Genomic DNA, 22,180 nt, shown 5'->3' with positions numbered 1-22,180 from the left:
TTGCAATCGAAACGTCGTAGTATGCTATTAATTAATTTATTATTTTATCTTCAGACGTGACATTACCGAAAGAACCAAAGAATAATTCCTGCAGTCACGAAAGCTCCAAAATTAACGATGCTTTGACTCGTGATAACTCGCCGGTCGCTCTGAGAACAAATGCGTCGCAAGCAGACCACTGCCGTGCCTGAAATGTGTTTTGTGGATGCAGGATGTTTTTTGAGCAAAGGTGTTTCTGGACTAACTGAAATGCTGTTGGAATGAGTGGGTACTAGGGGCGAGGTGTTTTTTCGTATTAAAATGATTGCAAAGAGGTGGAAAACGGAGTTAGGAATGGGCATGTTAAATGTGGATAGATAATGCTATGATTAGGAACATCTGTAGATGGAAGATACAAGAACGATCTGGAAAAAGCCTTTTATGTGCACACTTTAAAAAAGAATAAGTTTTCTACCAGTGCCGTCTTTTACAAAAGCAGCGTTACTCAATGTTTACAATGTTAAAGGTTTGCTTTCGCTAGTCTTGAAAAGATAAAAGTATTCTGCTAAACTTTCACGCAGTGTTATTTGACATAGCATGCAGCTTGTGTAGTTTACACTGTTTGTGCAATTCCTCCTCGGTTGTTGTCGTCTCTCTGAAGCTGCGGTGTTTGTTTGTTTGTTTACACGTTGTCATCTCTGTAGTTTATTCATTCCGTTTTACATGCAAGTAGAATGACGTTGTTGTTGTTCTTCTTGGTTCTTTCGGTAAAGTCACGTAGAAGGGAAATAATAAAATAATAAAAATAAAACATAATAAAATAATTCTCACGACGTTTCGGCCACAACGCAAGCAGCCGTCCTCAGGTGAAGAACAGGTCTGTCGGAAAGACAGCGTCTGAATGAACAGGTCTGTCTTTCCGACTGTCTTTCCGACAGACCTGTTCATTCAGACGCTGTCTTTCCGACAGACCTGTTCTTCACCTGAGGACGGCTGCTTGCGCTGTGGCCGAAACGTCGTGAAAATTATTTTATAGTTTTATTTTTATTATTTTATTATTTCCCTTCTACGTGACTTTACCGAAAGAACCAAGAAGATGAATCCCTGCAGTCACGAAAGCTTGAAATCGAAATTTAAAGTTGTTGTTGTTTACAATTGCCAGCCAGAACATGAGTCAGTATTAATACTGTTTGAGCAAGATATTTGTAACATTTTAACAAATCGTCCAGACCACTCACTGGCCTGCGTTGTACTGCGCGTACTATTTTAGCGGTGTATTTTAGCGATGTATTTTAGCGTTCTCTTTGCAAGTTGCTGTTTGACAAACGTCAGTGTATTTCTCCTGGATGTACAACCCCGTTTTTAACGAGCTTCCATTTGAATACATTTTGTTTACCGACGCAGCCAAGGCTGCCAAGACTTGAATTTCTACATTAAAACTCAGAAATAAATCTCAGCGTCTTTATCGTAATGATCGCATTGCTCTGCAATGCTGGCGAGGGGGTGTCGGTGTGCAACTCCCGTATGCGCGATCCTCTCTTAGGACAAGAGACGCACACTTCCATTTCTTGCGCTTATCCAGAGTTCGAAGTTAACGTTCTCCCATTAAGTAAACAGAAGCATGATAATTGTTTTTTTACCCTTCTATCTGGCAACAAAACTGTGACCTTTTTTACAAGGAGTCATGTTTGCATAGACCACAATACCTGCAGTCGTAATGCAAACAAAACACAACTCTGATAATGTATGCACTGTCCTTGAAGTTGATTGGTCCACACCCGAGACAGCTTTCCTTAGAGCCTAGTCTCACATGGGTTGGACCAGATGATGCCAAAAGGCTACAACTCAAAGACAATGCACCATCAGAGTATGAGAGCTCGGGGTAAGCATTTACATCATTGGAACTGTGATGCCGCCGCCACGAAGCCGTTCGGCAGGCACCAAATCCCCGACCTCGCCACCACCAAGCAACGGAGCCGACCCCGCGTCCCCCTCACCTCACCTCACATGAACACACCCGCACTCATTTCCCCCCCCCCCATAGAGCTCCGAGGGGTGGTCGCCTGGCCGACCGGTTTTTATCCGAGAGACCCTTATCGGGATTAATTCTCACGGTTTCCGGCGATATGGGGATTGGATGACCTCCCCCGTGCTACGTGGCACCGCGGCGCTGCGGCCGGCCTTAATATGGTGTGGTCGCGGCGTGGGGCATTCGGCCACCGCGGTTGAGGCGCATTTCCCCCCACACACACTCCCACGGGTCGACGGGGCGAGCAGGGGAGGCACGGGACAGCATGAATAGCGGGGTCACAGGGGCTGTTGCGCATAGTCATGGAGGGTTGGGATAATTGCGCTTGAGCGCGCAGGCCCCATTGTTAGGGAGGGTAAGGGATTAAGTAGGATTTACGCCTTGCACGCGGCACACTGATTAGCATATCAACAGCGCCCAGAACCGCCGTGCGCGTGCCAGAGGATCGCGAGCCCATTGTTTAGCGCAGCATCCCCTTTGAGGTAGGGAGGATAAATAGAGGGGCGCAGAGGGAAAATAGCCCCTTCTCTCCAGGCCAGCGGACCAGCAGGACTTCCAGCCAGCGACCCGGACGTCCGTGCGACGCATCGAGGTACGCTGTTAGCGCAGAGAGCAGCGAACCTCCGCGGGCACCAAGCAGTGAGTGGGGAGGTGAAGTAGGGTATCGTAAGCCGATAAATAGGGAATAGGTACAGGTTTAGTGGAATAGGCCAGCCTCGTCGACTCACTGATTCCACATCAATTCGCAGGTAGCATATAATAAATCATTAATAGCGAAGCGTGGTCTCGCGTGATCTTGTCGTGCGGTGTGAGCGTGTGGGTGCGCTGTGTGCACAGTGGTTCGCCACGTGAGTGAGCGCTGCGCGGAGCTGAGCGCGCGGGTTGCGCGTGGGTACGCAGTGATTCTGTGGTGCTGCGGCTCGCCTCGGGGGAGCGCTGCGCAGAGCGGTGAGAGAGTGGGTGTCGCGTGTGTTCGCTCCGTGTGTGATACAGGTGCGCGAGTATAACGTGAGTTGAGTTGGAGTGCGCGGAGCGGCGTGTGTGTGGGCGTGCGTGCGTTCGCCCCGCGTGGGTTGCAGGCGCGCGATTAGGAAAGGGAAGTATCATAGTAGAGAGGGGCAGAATACTAATCGGTAATTAACCATGCCCATTACGCGGACCCGCGGTGGAGGGGAATCCGCGGGCGACGGCTCCCACACCATAGGTGAGGAACTTAGCAGCGGTTCGCTTAGCAGCGGGGGGGCGATTGATGATGCTAGCCCGGCCGTTAGCGTTATCGAGGGAGGGATCTCGGGGGCTAGCGACCCCCACAAATTGGTGTCGGAAGCGGTACGGACCCCCGCGTTACCTCACGCTAAAATAAGACTAATATTTACCGGCCGGGGGGCCTCTTCGTGGAAGGCATTCGCCCGCAATCTCTTAGGGGCCAAGGAAATTAATGGATGGACGGACGCGCAGGCAGTACGTCAACTTAATATGAATCTTGATGGGCGGGCAGCCGATTTTGTAGAAGCGTTACCCGCGAGCGCACAGACACAGCTAGAGGAGCTGATGCGCCGACTCGATCAGCGTTTTGGCACGCGTGACGAGGAGGAAGCAAAATCGGCCTTAGAGGCGCGCCGGCGCCAACCTGGCGAAGATCTACGTGATTACGCCGAGGATGTGCGCGAGTTAACAAAGATCGCACGCCCGGGGTACGCAACTGATGTTATTGAGGAACTGGCCGCCGAGAAAATCCAGCGGTACTTGTCTCGCACGGCGTGGTGGCAGCCAGACATGAGCTGCCCACGTCTTCCCTTTAACACCCTTGTCGAGCGCGCACGTAAGTGTGAAAGAATTCACAGCGAACGCGCGCAGCTCCGGGGGCTGGGACGAGAGCGCGCCATTGCGAGCCTGCTCTCGGAAGACGAGGAGGAGGAACAGGAGCTCGCGAGGACGGTAAGGGGCCGGGAAAGAGAGCCTCCAGTGTCCCGCGAGACAACCCCGGGATGGGTTGCCGGTATACAAATGGGTATAAAGGATGTCTCCGGCCAGGTAACCCAGGTACGCGAGGAAACGAATAAAAATATGACCCAACTGCAATCCTCCGTTGAGACCATCCGATCCGAAATGGGGGACCTACGCGCCACGGTGGGAGGGTTATCTGGGAGGGTAGCCCGACTAGAGGCGGAGGGTGGACAGCGGCGTAATGGGGGGGGAGGGAGCGGACAGGGGACCCGCTACGGAACCGCCCCCCCTCCCCGGGCATGTTATATGTGCGATCGCCGAGGGCATCTAGTGAGGGATTGTCCGGAAATCACCCGAGCTAGACAGACGCGGGGGTTAAACTCCAACGCCCCCTAGAGAGCGGACCAACTAGGGGTGCAATCGACGCGGTCCCGATACAAATAGACGATAATGAGAATAATGGCGAGCGAGTGATCTCCACACAGGTTCCAGCAACAACGCCCACGGAAACGGTGACTCCTGGCGACTGGCTGCGGGAGCTGGTGGCGGGGATCACGGGGGCCACGTCGCTGGTGGAAGGGGAGGTAAACGGAGTGCGTACCCGCATCCTACTGGACACGGGGGCGGTGGCCTCGCTCGTGAGCGCAGCGCACTGCAGCGCGATCGGGGTCGACGTGCGTCACCTGCAGGCCCCGGACCGCGCGCTGCACACTGCGAGCGGAGCCGGAATGGGGCTGCTGGGGAAAGCCACCCTAGAGGTCCGCATAGGCAGCCAGGTGTGCACGCAGGAGTTCTACGTGTCGAGTGCGTTGTGTCACGAGTGTATCGCAGGCACCGACCTCCTAGAACGGTTGGGACTCAACGTGCAACCCCGCCAGCGATGCGCCACCATGGAGAGCAACGGCGAGCGGATACCGTTCCTGGGACGAGAACCAACGCGCCGCCGCTTTGCACCTGTGGCCGCTATCCTGGCGACGGCAGTCACCATCGGCCCGCTCACCGAGATGCTGGTGCCGGTGGCAACATCCCCCACCGACCCCGCGCTCCGACCATCAGGGGAGGTAATGCTAACTCCTCACCCGGAGTTGGCAAAACGGTATGGGGTTGTGGGATCCGCCACGTTGGTAAACGCAGATGGGGACCGATTGTTTATGCGGATGTTTAACCCCCACAATACCCCAACGATACTGCGACGGCGCACCCCGATAGCCACAGTACACCCCCTGCACGCACGCCACTCTAACGACTCGGTGTTCGCACTCTGGGCTGAGGACCCCGGGCGTCCTGAGGGTGACCAGGACCTGGCCTGGCGAGTCGGCCCGACTCCCCGAGCCGAGGTCGTTCCCCTGCTCGACGCGTTACATGTACCATGGGCGGATTTACCTAAGGGAGAGGCCGATCGGCTGCGCGAGTTACTGCGGGAGTATGCCGACGTATTCAGTGAACACGACTCGGACGTGGGTCGGACCGATCTTGTTAAGCACCAAATTGACACCGGTGCAGCCCGACCCATCAAACTCCCTGCGTACCGAGTGGGCGCACCCGAACGCGCCCAAATCAAAGAGGCAGTTGGGGACATGCTTCGCGATAACATAATTCAGCCCTCGGCGAGCCCCTGGTCAGCCCCGGTGGTACTAGTAACGAAAAAGGATGGGTCAACACGGTTCTGCGTCGATTACCGTAAACTAAATGCAGTCACGCTCGGCGATGCCTTCCCTATACCCCGCATCGACGACACCTTCGACAGCCTCGCCGGAGCGCGATATTTTTCCACCCTCGATCTCGCGTCCTGGTACTGGCAGGTGGAGATGGCGGAGGAGGATCGGCCGAAAACCGCATTCACCACCCCGATGGGGCTATTCGAGTTTCGAGTACTCCCGTTCGGACTCACCAATGCGCCCGCGACGTTCCAGCGGCTGATGGAGTTGGTGATGCGGGGCTTGCAATGGGAACAGTGCCTGATTTACTTGGACGATGTGATAGTGTTCAGTAGATCTTTGTCTGAGCATTGGTCCAGGCTTCGAGAGGTGTTCCAGCGACTGCGAGCGGCTCATCTCAAGCTCAAGCCACGTAAGTGTTACATCGCACAACGCGAGGTGGGGTACCTCGGGCATCGCGTCAGCGAGGCAGGCGTGCACACCGATCCGGAGAAGGTACGCGCCGTAGTGGAGTGGCCACGGCCAAGGAATCTGACGGAGATCAGATCATTTTTGGGGCTTGCCACCTATTATCGTCGATTTGTAAAGGGATTCAGCGAGATTGCACGCCCCCTCACCCAACTCACTTCCCCTAAGCACCCCTATCAGTGGACGGGGGCCTGCCAGACGGCCTTCACCACTCTCAAAGACCACCTCACCCACGCCCCCACCCTTGCTTTCCCCGATTTTACCACCGATTTTATTTTGGACACCGACGCCTGCAGCAGCGGGCTGGGCGCGGTGTTGTCACAGGTACAGGATGGGACGGAACGAGTCATCGCGTACGCCAGCCGGACCTTGAGTGGGGCCGAGCTGAACTATTGCGTGACCCGCCAAGAGTTGTACGCCGTGATTTTCGCATGTAAGCAGTTCCGGCCGTATTTGTACGGCAGGAGATGTCGCGTACGCACTGACCATTATGCTCTTCAGTTCCTTCTTACATTCAAGGAGCCGCGGGGGCAGATGGCCCGTTGGTTGGCGCAGTTGCAGGAGTACAACCTGCAAATCGAGTATCGGGCTGGCCGGACGCATGCAAACGCGGACGCCTTGTCGAGGCGGCCCACGGTGTACGCCGAGACAAGGGCGGAGGAGGCCTGCCCCTGTTTCACGGGGGGACGCTGCCGGCAGGCAACGGACCCCCGAGAGGCCGCGGCCACTGACCCCCCCCCAGCGAGAGAGAGTGCAGTGTGCGCCACAGAGACCCTCACAGGTGGCACCGAGGATCCCGTCGACCGCCCGGCAAGCGCGGGACCCGCGGCTCGGGACCCGATCGGACGGATCCGGGAGGACGTCGGCTGCGCCTTCCCGGGCCTGAACGACGAGCAGCTGAGACAGACCCAGCAGCGAGATCCGGATCTGGCGGCCGTGGAGGCGGCACTGCGGGAGGAAAAGAGCGCCCTACCAGGACCCTGGAGCGGTTTGTATGCCCGGTTGTGTGTGCAGAACGGAGTGGTACGGGAGTTAACCGAGGCCGGCCAGCCGGGGTGCATCTGTGTTCCTGCCCAGGTGCGACCCCAGCTGCTACGGCTGGTGCATGACCACCCACTCGGGGGCCACGATGGGGAACGACGCACTCGAGAGACCCTGCGTCGCCAGTATCTCTGGCCCAAATTGGCACAAGACGTGGCGGCCTGGGTACAGGGCTGCCGCGCCTGTCAGCAGTGCGGGCCGAAACCGGCACGATACCAGGTACCCCTAAGGCCGTTCCGCGTCAGCCGCACGAATCAGCTGGTCGGGATCGATCTACAGGGGCCATTCCCACGATCCCATCGAGGCAACCGGTATATTCTAGTCGCAGTAGAGTATTTCACCCGCTACCCCGTGGCAGTGGCCATCCCTGATAAAACGGCCTTGGTGGTGGCCCGGGCATTCGTAGAACATTACGTACTCAAGCACGGGATCCCGGAACGAGTCCTCACCGACCAGGGTAGCGAGTTCGAGGCCGAGCTGTTCCAGGCACTGTGCCGAGAATTCGGAATCCAGAAGGACCGAACCACAGCGTATCACCCCCAAGCGAACGGTATGGTAGAGCGCATGAATCAGACCCTAGCGGGGAAACTCAAACGTATGGCGGCCGCAAATCAACGGGATTGGGACGAACACCTCCCCTACGCCCTTTTCGCCTACGCCACCACCGTACACACGTCGACGGGACAAACCCCGTTTTTAATGATGTTCGGCCGTGAGTCTCGTTTACCCGCAGATCTGCTATTCGGCGTCCCTTCCCCCCAGCCGGAGGAGGGAAGCCGCCCCGTGGAACACCTGTTGGAGACCCTGCGAGAAGCCCGAGGCCGAGCATACCCGCAAGGGGAAGCCGCGCATCGGCGGCAGGAACAGGGCACCCGACCCCGCATGGAACCCCCCTTATTCCTGACAGGCGCTAAGGTGTGGCTACACACCCCTCGCGTCGGGGCCGGGCAGGTGGGGAAACTGACGACCTACTGGCGGGGACCCTGGACCGTGGTGCGGCAGATATCCCCCTGGACGGTACTAATTTACGGCGGGGAGAGGGGTCGAGAGACGGTGGTCAATGTCCGCCGCTTAAAACCATGGAAAGCGGCCCCGGCGAGAGAGGACTCCGTCACCCGAAAGCCCCGAAATTCCGGAGTACCCGCACCCCTCGTGTTGGGGGGCCTCGCACACTACATGGGCCCCGCCTGGTCCCCGAGACGCCCCGATCCAGTCCGGAGACGGCGCGGACGACGGCCACTAAACCCTTCCGCTGCTGAGTTTGTGCCCCAGCCCACAGGTGCCGGGGGACGGGGAGAGCCGCTGGAGTGGAGGAGGAGACCGCCGCAGGAGCTACAGAGGACGGAACCACCCGCCCCGAGGCCAGCCACCAGGTCCGGACGGATCCCCCGGACCCCGCAACGTTTCCTCGTGGGCGCGGCCCAAGCGAGGTGCTCCAGTCAACCCGGGACGGGGACTGGCACCTCGGGGGGCTATGTGATGCCGCCGCCACAAAGCCGTTCGGCAGGCACCAAATCCCCGACCTCGCCACCACCAAGCAACGGAGCCGACCCCGCGTCCCCCTCACCTCACCTCACATGAACACACCCGCACTCATTTCCCCCCCCCCATAGAGCTCCGAGGGGTGGTCGCCTGGCCGACCGGTTTTTATCCGAGAGACCCTTATCGGGATTAATTCTCACGGTTTCCGGCGATCAGGGGATTGGATGACCTCCCCCGTGCTACGTGGCACCGCGGCGCTGCGGCCGGCCTTAATATGGTGTGGTCGCGGCGTGGGGCATTCGGCCACCGCGGTTGAGGCGCATTTCCCCCCACACACACTCCCACGGGTCGACGGGGCGAGCAGGGGAGGCACGGGACAGCATGAATAGCGGGGTCACAGGGGCTGTTGCGCATAGTCATGGAGGGTTGGGATAATTGCGCTTGAGCGCGCAGGCCCCATTGTTAGGGAGGGTAAGGGATTAAGTAGGATTTACGCCTTGCACGCGGCACACTGATTAGCATATCAACAGCGCCCAGAACCGCCGTGCGCGTGCCAGAGGATCGCGAGCCCATTGTTTAGCGCAGCATCCCCTTTGAGGTAGGGAGGATAAATAGAGGGGCGCAGAGGGAAAATAGCCCCTTCTCTCCAGGCCAGCGGACCAGCAGGACTTCCAGCCAGCGACCCGGACGTCCGTGCGACGCATCGAGGTACGCTGTTAGCGCAGAGAGCAGCGAACCTCCGCGGGCACCAAGCAGTGAGTGGGGAGGTGAAGTAGGGTATCGTAAGCCGATAAATAGGGAATAGGTACAGGTTTAGTGGAATAGGCCAGCCTCGTCGACTCACTGATTCCACATCAATTCGCAGGTAGCATATAATAAATCATTAATAGCGAAGCGTGGTCTCGCGTGATCTTGTCGTGCGGTGTGAGCGTGTGGGTGCGCTGTGTGCACAGTGGTTCGCCACGTGAGTGAGCGCTGCGCGGAGCTGAGCGCGCGGGTTGCGCGTGGGTACGCAGTGATTCTGTGGTGCTGCGGCTCGCCTCGGGGGAGCGCTGCGCAGAGCGGTGAGAGAGTGGGTGTCGCGTGTGTTCGCTCCGTGTGTGATACAGGTGCGCGAGTATAACGTGAGTTGAGTTGGAGTGCGCGGAGCGGCGTGTGTGTGGGCGTGCGTGCGTTCGCCCCGCGTGGGTTGCAGGCGCGCGATTAGGAAAGGGAAGTATCATAGTAGAGAGGGGCAGAATACTAATCGGTAATTAACCATGCCCATTACGCGGACCCGCGGTGGAGGGGAATCCGCGGGCGACGGCTCCCACACCATAGGTGAGGAACTTAGCAGCGGTTCGCTTAGCAGCGGGGGGGCGATTGATGATGCTAGCCCGGCCGTTAGCGTTATCGAGGGAGGGATCTCGGGGGCTAGCGACCCCCACAGAACCTCATTTGCCAGTAAAAAATAGAATTGTTTTTTGTACCCTTCTATCTGGCAACAAAACTGACACCTTTTTTACATGTTGCCATGTTTGCATAGACCACAATACCTGCAGTCAGAATGCAAACAAAACACACAACTCTGATAGTGTATCCACTGTCCTTGAAGTTGATTGGTCCACACCCGAGACAGCTTAGTCTCGCCCTCGACGAACGAGCCACTGCACGGACCCACCTCGTTCTCTTCACACCACCCCCAGGTGTTGATTGTCAACCCTCACCCGGGTGCTCACCGGCTCGAAGCGTCGTGGTTAGAGCGACTTTGACTGGGGGCCGTGGGGTGCTCACAGCGCGGCTCTGTGAGTCAGCCCACGTTCAAGGCTAGTGTGATTGTTGCACTCGAATGAGCGTTGGGGCAGTGCAGAGGTCGCAACCGGGTACCCGATACCCGTACCCTACCCGATACCCGGCTACCCGTACCCGACCGGGTACGGGTAGCCGTTCGCGACCCTGGTGCGGCCAGGTACGGGTAAGGAAACAAAACCCGTTTGCGACCTCTGGGGCAGTGTCCCATCTAATAATAATTCAAAACAATAGATACATCATGTGCCTGCAGAGCTGTGAGTCGGTGGTGGGACATGTGCACATTGCCACAGCAGCAGCAGGGTGGGTGTATTGTATAGGCCGCAGACTTCTTCATCGCAAGGCCACCAGCGACATGACGCAAATGTGAAAACACACCCCCCCCCCCCCCCCCAATCATGCTGCTGTCGAAATCCCAAATGGTTTCAAGCGTGTGGCGGCCCTCACCACACTGATGATGCCTTCATGGCGAAAGTGGTCCCCCCCTATGAGAATGAGTGAAAAACACCGGTACAGGACAACCTCTGTTGGCTTTCCACAAAGTAGTACTCGCTTTATCGACCCCCCCGAGAGATGATTTTTAAAATTACAACTTTTTGATGGGCAATCTGTGCCCCAGCCACCGGGCGCTGTGTCCGATTCTACGACCTGAAACTTCTTTCAAACGGTCACAAAAGGTTTCCCACCCCGATGTGTTGACGGCACTGAGCGAGCGGTGGGCATCGCAGCCATCCCACGACAGGGGCTAAGTCTTCCTCAAGTACAACCGCTGCTGACTTCACCACCAAAAAATGAACCCGTAAAAACAAAGTTTTTCACGATAAATCCTTTATATGTGTGGCGGCTACTAGAGTCCTCTCGTTCTCTGGCTTGAGATGGCTGTCACTTATGGGTCAGATGATTGCATGGCACCATTAAGCAATTGGTAATTAAATATAATATTTTTGTCCTAAAAAGTGTAAAATTTTGGGAAAAAAATTTCACAAACATTAATTGTCACGCACAACGAGTCTGTGTGGAAAATGTCAGCTCGATTGGATCACGGGAAGTGGGTTAAAAAACGACCGAAAGATTTGCACGGTCCTAAGCAAGCAAGCGAACTTAATATAAAGGATTTAAACAAGTAAACCCGTAAAAACAAAGTTTTTCACTATAAATCCTTTATATGTGTGGCGACTACTAGAGTCCTCTCGTCCTCTGGCTTGAGATGGCTGCCACCTATGGGTCAGATGATTGCATGGCAGCATTAAGCAATTGGTAATGAAATATTTTTAAAAAAATTCCCTAAAAAGTGTAAAATTTGTGAAAAAAAATTTCACGAACATTAATTGTCACGCACAACGAGTCTGTGCAAAATGTCAGCTCGATTGGATCACGGGGAGTGGGTTAAAACACGACCGAAAGATTTGCACGGTCCTAAGCAAGCAAGCAAGTGAACTTTATATAAAGGATTTTAAAAAGATGCTTCCCGATGTATTGACCCTGTAAAAGTCGAGTCATTCCGTGACCAAGATCTGGATTCGCAGCCTCGCGATTGCCCAGCTTCTGCACTCTTGCCAAAGTGCAACAGTTGATGAACTACCTATTGGAAATTATTGATCGGACTAAACATCATTTGATCCACCGTAGGAATGCGATTGGCCACTGCTGCACTATGCAACAGTGCAACAGTTGATGAACTACCCATTGGGAATTATTGATCGGACTAAACATCATTTGATCCACCGTAGGAATGCGATTGGCCACTGCTGCATTATGCAACAGTGCAACAGTTGATGAACTACCCATTGGGAATTATTGATCGGACTAACATCATTTGATCCACCGTAGGAATGCGATTGGCCACTGCTGCACTATGCAACAGTGCAACAGTTGATGAACTACCCATTGGGAATTATTGATCGGACTAAACATCATTTGATCCACCGTAGGAATGCGATTGGCCACTGCTGCACTATGCAACAGTGCAACAGTTGATGAACTACCCATTGGGAATTATTGATCGGACTAAACATCATTTGATCCACCGTAGGAATGCGATTGGCCACTGCTGCACTATGCAACAGTGCAACAGTTGATGAACTACCCATTGGGAATTATTGATCGGACTAAACATCATTTGATCCACCGTAGGAATGTGATTGGCCACTGCTGCACTATGCAACAGTTGATGAACTACCCATTGGGAATTATTGATCGGACTAAACATCATTTGATCCACCGTAGGAATGCAATTGGCCACTGCTGCACTATGCAACAGTGCAACAGTTGATGAACTACCCATTGGGAATTATTGATCGGACTAAACATCATTTGATCCACCGTAGGAATGCGAAATTTCCACTCGTGGCTCTGAGGATAAGCACCAATATATAAAGTGTAATCCCCTGCAAGCGCTTCCAGGCTGTGCTGACTCTGTAGCTATCACAGCGGTTGAAATTATTTGTATTTTTCTCAATTTCGATTGATTCTCTAATTAGTCTTGGCCAGTAATAATTCGCTTCTGCATAACACTTCCACGTTATCAAAATTAGTTGAATGCCCTTGTTGGCAAGCATGCTCTGTCACTGTTGACAGCTGTGTTTGAGATGTAATTACCAGTCAACATCTCATTTGGGTCATTTTTATGTACCTTATACTGTATGAGATTTCTGATAATTTACATAACCAATACATTTTTCACTTTGTTTATGTAGATCGCTCGAATGCCAACGCGAGTGTTTAGTGTTGATGGCGAGTTTAGTAATTAGTCGTACGTACGGTACAAAAAAAGTTTTCCTCTAAAAAATAAAAAAAAATCTCTCTCCGCCTTGGAGCCAATCACAGTTGAGTGTCTCGCCTGTCACGTGACGCGGCGGTTTGTTTTCCCGCCAAATTTTCTGGCTCCTCCCCCTCCTCGCTGGCGGCCATTTTAGAGTCGTGAGGGGGACAAGATGGCGGCCTCGAGCATGACGGCGATTCGACAGCGGTCAGTGTCACCACAATCACTCACTAACTCACTCTTACACACTTACACACTCACTATCTCACACTTACACACTCACAATCTCACTCACTCTCACACACTCTTACTCACAATCTCACTCACTCTCACACACTCACATTCTCACTCACTAGCTCTTACACACTTACACTCACTCTTACACTCTTACACTCACTCACACTTACACACTCACACTCTCACTCACTATCTCACAATCTCTCACTCTTACACACTTACACTCACTCTGACAATCTCTCACTCACTCTCACTCACTATCTCTCACTGACACACTCACTCTCACTCACACTTACACACTCTCACTCACTATCACTCACTCTTAAACTCTTACACTCTCACTCACTATTTCACTCTCACTCACTCTCACTCACTATTTCACTCACACTCACAATCACGCACTCACAATCTCACACTCACTATCTCAATCACTCACACTCACTCTTACACACTCACTCACAATCTCACACTCACTCACTCACCACACTCACACTCAATCTCACTCTCTCACAAGCTCACAATCTCACTCACTATCTCACTCACAATGACACTCACTCTTACACTCTCACACACTATCTCACACACTGACTCACTCACTCACAATCTCACACACGCACACACTGACAATCTCACACTCACTCACACACTCTCACTCACTATCTCTCACACTCTTACACACTTACACTCTCACTCTGACACATTCACACTGACACACTCACACACTCACTATCTCACACTCACTATCTCACAATCACTCACTCACTCTCACACACTCACTATCTCACTCACTCTCACACTCACACACTGACAATCTCACACTCACTCACACACTCACTATCTCACACACACTCACACTGACACACTCACTCACTATCTCACACTCACTATCTCACAATCACTCACTCTCACACACTGACAATCCCACACTCACTGACAATCTCACTCTCACACACTGACAATCTCACACTCACTCACACACTCACAATCTCACACTCACTGACAATCTCACACACACTGACAAACTTACACTCACACACTGACAATCCCACTCTCACTCACTGCCCCAACACAATGAAGGCTGCACATGGGCAAGGCCGGATTAAGATTGTGTAGGCCCCTGTACTACAAGATGCTGTGCCCCCCCCCCCCCCCCCCAGTAATATTTACAAAAGGAAAACAAAGTTAAAGAAAAATAATAAAATGTTTTTATTTTTTACTTTTCTCTTAATATCTTTATAATTCTTTAATTAGTAAAAATAATGAGAATTTTATTATTATTTAATTATTACAAATTATAATAACATCTGTTTTTATTGGTTCTTTAGGTAAAGTCACATAGATGAAAAAATGTTTTTTTTAATAAGGCTAACAAGAAATAAAATTCATCATTCACGAATGAAATTACTTTTCACTTAATCTCTGGAGGTCAATACTCTTTGGTTCTTTAGGTAAAGTCACGTAGATGAACAAAATATAATAAAATGTATTTTTTACAAGGCTAACAAGAAATAATATTCATCATTCACGAATGAAATTACTTTTCTCTTAATATCTGGAGGTCTATACTCTTTGGTTCTTTAGGTAAAGTCACGTAGATGAAAAAGATATAATAAAATGTATTTTTTACAAGGCTAACAAGAAATAATATCATTCACGAATGAAATAACTTTTCTCTTAATATCTGGAGATGTATACTCTTTGGTTCTTTAGGTAAAGTCACATAGAAGGGAAATAATAAAATAATATAAATATAAAACAATTAAAATTCTCATGACGTTTCGACTGCAACACAAGCTATCATATATTTATAGTTTTATTTTATTATTTCCCTTCTCCGTGACTTTACCGAAAGAACCAAGAATATGAAAATAATTCAATCACGACGTTTCGGAGGCAACACAAGCTTCCGTCATCAGGTGGGACAACCAGAGCACAATCACTGCCGTGAGCAGGGAACTCTTAGTGACACGCTCTTATATAGTAGGGTGAGAAGGGGGAGGAGCCAGGGAGGAGGGATGCAGGGGGGGGGGGCTCCCTGCACACGGGGGATGTCTCTGTAGTGCGTGTGTGCATGTTGTAACGTGTAAGCTATATCTGCAGTCGATTTCATGTTGTGTGTAACGCGTAAGGTATAATTCTTTGGTTCTTTCGGTAAAGTCACATATAAAGATAAAATATTAAATTGAATTAAATACTAGCATACGACGTTTCGATTGGGACACAAGCAATCATCATCAGGTATGAATTAAATAGAAAAACAAATCTAGTATACTTAGAAATGTAATGTAATACAACAGGGAGTCGGATAACATAACAGTCAACACCCTACCTGGTTGATTACGTTCTTCCTGAGAATGCTAAATTTGAAAGAGAGATTTAATCTCTCAACCAGATAGGGTGTTGACTGTTATGTTATCCGACTCTCTGTTATATTAGATTACATTTCTAAGTATACTAGATTTGTGTTTCTATTTAATTTATACCTGATGATGATTGCTTGTGTTGCAATCAAAACTTTTGTATGCTAGTATTTAATTTAAGTTATTATTTATCTTTATACGTGACTTTACCGAAAGAACCAAAGAATAATTCCTGCAGTCACGAAAGCTCCAAATTAAGTGTAAGGTATATTTGCAGAGTCGATCGCATGGAGAAGCCCTCAACAGAGCCCCGTGCTAAAAGGCATCAATGCGACCGGTGTGCCTACAGCACGGATCACACTGGACACTTCAAGCTGCATGAGAGAACACACACGGGCGAAAACCATTCAAGTGCACCACGTGTGGGAAGGCATTTGCTCGTTTACAATATTTAAAATATCATCAGAGAACACACACGGGGGAAAAGCCATTCAAGTGCGCCATCTGCGAGAAAACATTTGTACATTCATCATATTTTCGCGTTCACCAGAGAACGCACACGGGTGAGAAGCCCTACAAGTGCACTGTGTGCATGAAGGCATTTAGCCGTATAGAAACTCCTCAAAATCATCAGAGAACACACACGGGTGAGAAGCCCTACAAGTGCACCGTGTGCATGAAGGCATTTGTCTACTCAAACTATCTTCGGATTCATCAGAGAAAGCACACGGGCGAGAAGCCATTCAAGTGCACCGTGTGTGGGAAAGGGTTTATTGATTCAGGACAACGAAAGAAGCATGAGAAGATCCATGAGAGGGTGAAATCTACTTGCGATGGTCAAAGTGCTGCTCCCATGAGTCCATCTCGCATAAAACAAGAACCGGAAGAAAATTACAACTTCGCTACGTGGCCAGGAGTGATGGTGAAGTGTGAAGAAGAGACAACGGTGAAGCGTGAAGGTCAGGGTTCGACTCCAGGTGGCGACCTGGTGGATGGAGTCGGCTTGAAGAAGGAGGATGAGAATCGAGATTATCACTTGTGATGACCCCGTTGCTTTTGAAAAAGGGGTCATTTCAGCTTGGTTGGCATTACCGGGAAAAAAAAAATGTGTTTGTCTAGTGAACTGGAAAAGGACTTTGGCCACATTCCAGGGATCCATGAGAAGGTCCATGAGAGGGTGAAATCTACTTGCGATGGTCAAAGTGCTGCTCCCATGAGTCCATCTTTCATAAAACAAGAATCGGAAGAAAATGACAACTTCGCTACGTGGCCAGGAGTGATGGTGAAGTGTGAAGAAGAGACAACGGTGAAGCGTGAAGGTCAGGGTTCGACTCCAGGTGGCGACCTCCTGGTGGATGGAGTCTGCGTGAAGCAGGAGGATGAAAATAGAGATTGTCGCTTGTGATGACCCCGTCGCTTCTGAAAAAGGGGTCATTTAGCTTGGTCGGCATTAGCGGGGAAAAATAATGTGTTTAGTAAACTGGAAAAGGACTTTGGCCATATTCCAGGGATCCATTTGTGCGCCGTTTTCTTTTTTTTTTTGGGGGGGGGACTTATAAATCGCGTAAATATAAGTATATATACTGTATACCTGGTGCGGTTTGTAAACATTGCCCCCTAGGGAGACAAATGCGTTCAGCCGTATTGCTGGCCACCCACCCACTCACTAGTGTATAATGTAACATAGAGACCCATAGGCTCACAAAGAGACCCATAGACTCATAACGCAGACCAATAGATTCATCACGCAGATACCCATAGACTAATCACACATACCCTTAGACTCACACAGAGACCCATAGACTCACAAAGAGACCCATAGACTTGTCACACAGACCAATAGATTAATCACGCAGATACCCATAGACTAATCACACATACACATAGACTCACACAGAGACCCATAGACTCACAAAGAGACCCATAGACTCATAACGCAGACCAATAGATTCATCATGCAGATACCCATAGACTAATCACACAAATCCATAGACTCATCATTTAGAGACCCATAGACTCACGCAGAGCCATAGACTCGTCATACAGAGACCCATATACTCACAGACCCATAGACTCATACAGAGACCCATAGACTCACAAAGAGACCCATAGACTCATAACGCAGACCAATAGATTCATCACGCAGATATTCATAGACTAATCACACAAATCCATAGACTCATCATTTAGAGACCCATAGACACAAGAGCCATAGACTCGTCATACAGAGACCCATATACTCAGACCCATAGACTCATACAGAGACCCATAGGCTCACCACAGAGACCCATAGACTCATCATTTAGAGACCCATAGACTCATACAGAGACCCATAGACTCACCACAGAGACCATCGACTCGTCACACAGAGACCCATAGATTCACAAACACCCATAGACACAAAGACCCGTAAACTCATCATACAGAGACCCATAGACTCCCACAGAGACCCATTGTAATTTTCATAATTGCATTGTGAAAATTCGAAAGTTTTCAGAAATGTTGATTGTGCAATGTAATGTTAGATGTGTCATTACAAAAACGTGTTTGTTGTGTGTGTTATTATTGTTATTTGAAGTTTTCGTGACTGCAAGAATCCATACTCTTTGGTTCTTTCAGTAAAGTCACGTTTCGGGCGCAACACATTTTATTTTATACCTACGTGACTACCGAAAGAACCAAAGAGTATTATTGTTGTGATTTATATTCTTGACTAATATGTATGTTTATGATTATTTTCGATTGTGCACAAAGTGTATCGCGACTTGTTACTGGCTCTCTAGTTGTCTAGGGGTTTGTATTGTCAATCGTGACGACATCGATGAATCTCGCTTCAACATTCAAACGCGGCGTGTCGGGCCCAGCACGCTGCCTGTAGCAGCAGCCTGCACGTGACCCCCCCCCCTCTCCCCTGGCCTCTCCACCAAATACAACGTCAAGTCACTGGGCTTAACCAACAACTTTTACAGCCTGTCGCTCGGGCACTCTATCGGTGTGCGACGACTCAAATCTCCACCTGTTCCACGTCTCAGCTCACAACTCTTAGCTCAGTGCAGTACGACTTCTCCAAGTCCTTTATTCTGCAAGTGACTCGAAAATGAAAAAGCGTCGAGGAAAACTTTCAGCGATACTTAAGTCTGCCTCGGCAAGAACTCAAGTCTTAACTACTCGGCGCTTTTCTCCCGGCAAAACTCAACTTATGGATGATTGCGAGAACTGTACCTCAATGCACGTGATGAATGACGTCACAAAGCAACCCTTAAAGAGCCTCAATGCACGTGATGAATGACATCACAAAGCAACCCTTAAAGAGCCTCAATGCACGTGGTGAATGACGTCACAAAGCAGTCCTTAAAGAGCCTCAATGCACGTGATGAATGACGTCACAAAGCAGTCCTTAAAGAGCCTCAATGCACGTGATGAATGACGCCACAAAGCAGTCCTTAAAGAGCCTCAATGCACGTGATGAATGACGTCACAAAGCAGTCCTTAAAGGGCCGCATGCAGCTCCGACGCGTCAGGCTGCCAACCCCCTGGGTCTTGTCAATTGCAGCCTGCGGAATTGTACGTCTTGGTCATGTGACTTACTAACTGTTTACTATATATTTCACCAGGCAAGGCCCACTGAGATAGAGGTCTTTTTTTCCGAAAGCGACCTCGCCGAATGAGGTGGCTTATCACGTGGACTTTTATAGCAGCGGCCAATGCACATGGAAGGGAAAAGCCGGAGGGTGCCGTGAAAAAAATCCACACAACCATGGAGAGAGAGATGCGCAAACTCCAAATATACAGCAGCAGGCGTCGTCAGGGTCGAGATCAAACCCACGACCTCCTGTACACCAGGCGAGATAGTCAACATCTGCTAGCCACCATGATGATGAGAGACACTCAAACTCCAAACACAGCAGCAGGCGTCGTCAGGGTCGAGATCAAACCCACAACCTCCTGTACACCAGGTGAGATAGTCAACATCTTCCAGCCACCATGATGATGAGAGACACTCAAACTCCAAACATACAGCAGCAGGCGTCGTCAGGGTCGAGATCAAACCCACAACCTCCTGTACACCAGACGAGATAGTCAACATCTGCTAGCCACCATGATGATGAGAGACACTCAAACTTCAAACATACAGCAGCAGGCGTCTTCAGGGTCGAGATCAAACCCACGACCACCTGTACACCAGGCGAGATAGTCAACATCTGCTAGCCACCATGATGATGAGAGACACTCAAACTCCAAACATACAGCAGCAGGCGTCGTCAGGGTCGAGATCAAACCCACGACCTCCTGTACACCAGGCGAGGTAATCAACATCTGCTAGCCACCATGATGATGAGAGACACTCAAACTCCAAACATACAGCAGCAGGCGTCGTCAGGGTCGAGATCAAACCCACAACCTCCTGTACACCAGGCGAGATAGTCAACATCTGCTAGCCACCATGATGATGAGAGACACTCAAACTCCAAACATACAGCAGCAGGCGTTGTCAGGGTCGAGATCAAACCCACGACCTCCTGTACACCAGGCGAGGTAATCAACATCTGCTAGCCACCATGATGATGAGAGACACTCAAACTCCAAACATACAGCAGCAGGCGTCGTCAGGGTCGAGATCAAACCCACGACCTCCTGTACACCAGGAGAGGTAATCAACATCTATCCACCGTGGTTCCCCTCCGATGTTATAATCTCGTGGATAAATGAGGAGTCCTGTAATGCTCTGCGAGTTCTTCTGAATGGTCACATGGCCTGTCGGTAGCTAGGGACGAGCTTATCGGGTATCTCAATAAAGCTGTCGTATTTTTGGGGAACATCGGGGCCGCCGCTCGCTCCGACAAACGCAACTCCCTCGTGGTCTCTCGACTTCTCAGCCTCGACTCGACAAAATCAACTGGAACTTCGCCTGATGGGGCGGGGGCGAAATGGAGATTGCGCGCTCACCCGGGATGCAAAGCTGCCAAGGGCACCGAATATTTCACATCTTGAGAAGGAGCTTCGCGGATGTTGAAGTTATGTTTAATGATAGAATATAGTATTGTCATCGGTATGACGTACCTATGCCAAGTTTGCAGTCGATACGACATTGTGAAGACGGTTAAAAGTGAGTTTCAAGATTTGAGGATACAACAACCGACGGAGTGAGTGACATAAAAGCGTGTAAAATGTTTTAAAAATATGTTTTGGATGTTTTATGATAGAATATCGTGTTGTCATCAGTATGACGTAGATATTTCAAGTTTGCAGTCGATAGCACATTGGGAAGTGGGTAAAATTATGAGTTGGAGAAGACGTTTTTTGGAGGATACAACAGACTGAGTGAGTTACATAAAAGCGTGTAAAATGTTTAAAAATATGTTTTGGATGTTTTATGATAGAATATCGTGTTGTCATCAGTATGACGTAGATATTTCAAGTTTGCAGTCGATAGCACATTGGGAAGTGGGTAAAATTATGAGTTGGAGAAGACGTTTTTTGGAGGATACAACAGACTGAGTGAGTTACATAAAAGCGTGTAAAATGTTTAAAAATGTGTTTTGGATGTTTTATGATAGAATATCGTGTTGTCATCAGTATGACGTATGTATTTCAAGTTTGCAGTCGATAGCACTTTGGGAAGTGGGTAAAATTTGAGTTATTAGAGAAGATGTTTTTTGGAGGATACAACAGACTGAGTGAGTTAAATAAAAGCGTGTAATAAAAAGAGGATGTCACTCCCCTGTCTGTGTGCTTTTACATCGCACGGGGCGGTGTTCGTGCAATGCGTTTGGCGAGTTTGTTTAATGTAATCATCACACCCACCCACCCATTTCATTGCATTATTTATTAACGAGCTTTAATATAATTTCTGCCTTTTGTTCAACCGTCTGAGGTCGCTGGGATTCATTATAAGTGTTAATGGAATTGATTTGAACTGTATCACGGATAGTCATAATCTTTGGGTTTTTTCGGTAAAGTCACGTAGGTAAAAATTTTTTATTAATAAAAGTAAAATAAAATAAAAATCACGACGGTTCCACCTGAAGACGGAAGCTTGTGTTGCCTCCGAAACGTTGTGATTTTTATTTTACTTTTATTAATTTTTTACCTACGTGACTTTACCGAAAAAAACAAAGAATATGAATCCTTGCAGCCACGAAAGCTTCAAATCTAGAATGTATCACGGATCTTTGCGATTTATTTATTGCTTTATGACCTTTAACAATGAGGCCCCCATTGAGATACAGCACATTCATGCATATAATGAAATTTGATTTAAGTCTGACCACCTTGATGTATCACATCGTGATGTGAGTGAAAAGGAATAACACAATTGGGTTTCACAATAGCTTCGTGTCTTTCTGCATGCTGAGCATCTTTGGTCTTGGCCATGGTGGAGAGTTTGGAATCTGATTGATTGCTTCTGTGAACAGGTGTCTTTTATACA

General features: G+C 50.0%; 1 protein-coding gene across 1 annotated transcript in view; it reads left to right on the top strand.

The window, feature by feature from the left end:
* LOC133339857 (zinc finger E-box-binding homeobox 2-like) overlaps positions 1-18,796 on the top strand; it is a 29,759-nt gene extending 10,963 nt beyond the window's left edge. Inside the window, exon 8 of the mRNA XM_061547988.1 lies at positions 18,783-18,796. Within this exon, the coding sequence (XP_061403972.1) occupies positions 18,783-18,796 (14 nt within the window). The remainder of the gene's footprint in view (positions 1-18,782) is intronic.
* The last annotated feature ends 3,384 nt before the right edge of the window (positions 18,797-22,180 follow it).

This window comes from Lethenteron reissneri, unplaced genomic scaffold (assembly GCF_015708825.2).
Source record: "Lethenteron reissneri isolate LAM-NWPU_2019-01 unplaced genomic scaffold, ASM1570882v1 scaffold_448, whole genome shotgun sequence".
NCBI lineage: Eukaryota > Metazoa > Chordata > Hyperoartia > Petromyzontiformes > Petromyzontidae > Lethenteron > Lethenteron reissneri.
This window is presented reverse-complemented; position numbering and strand designations above follow the sequence as displayed.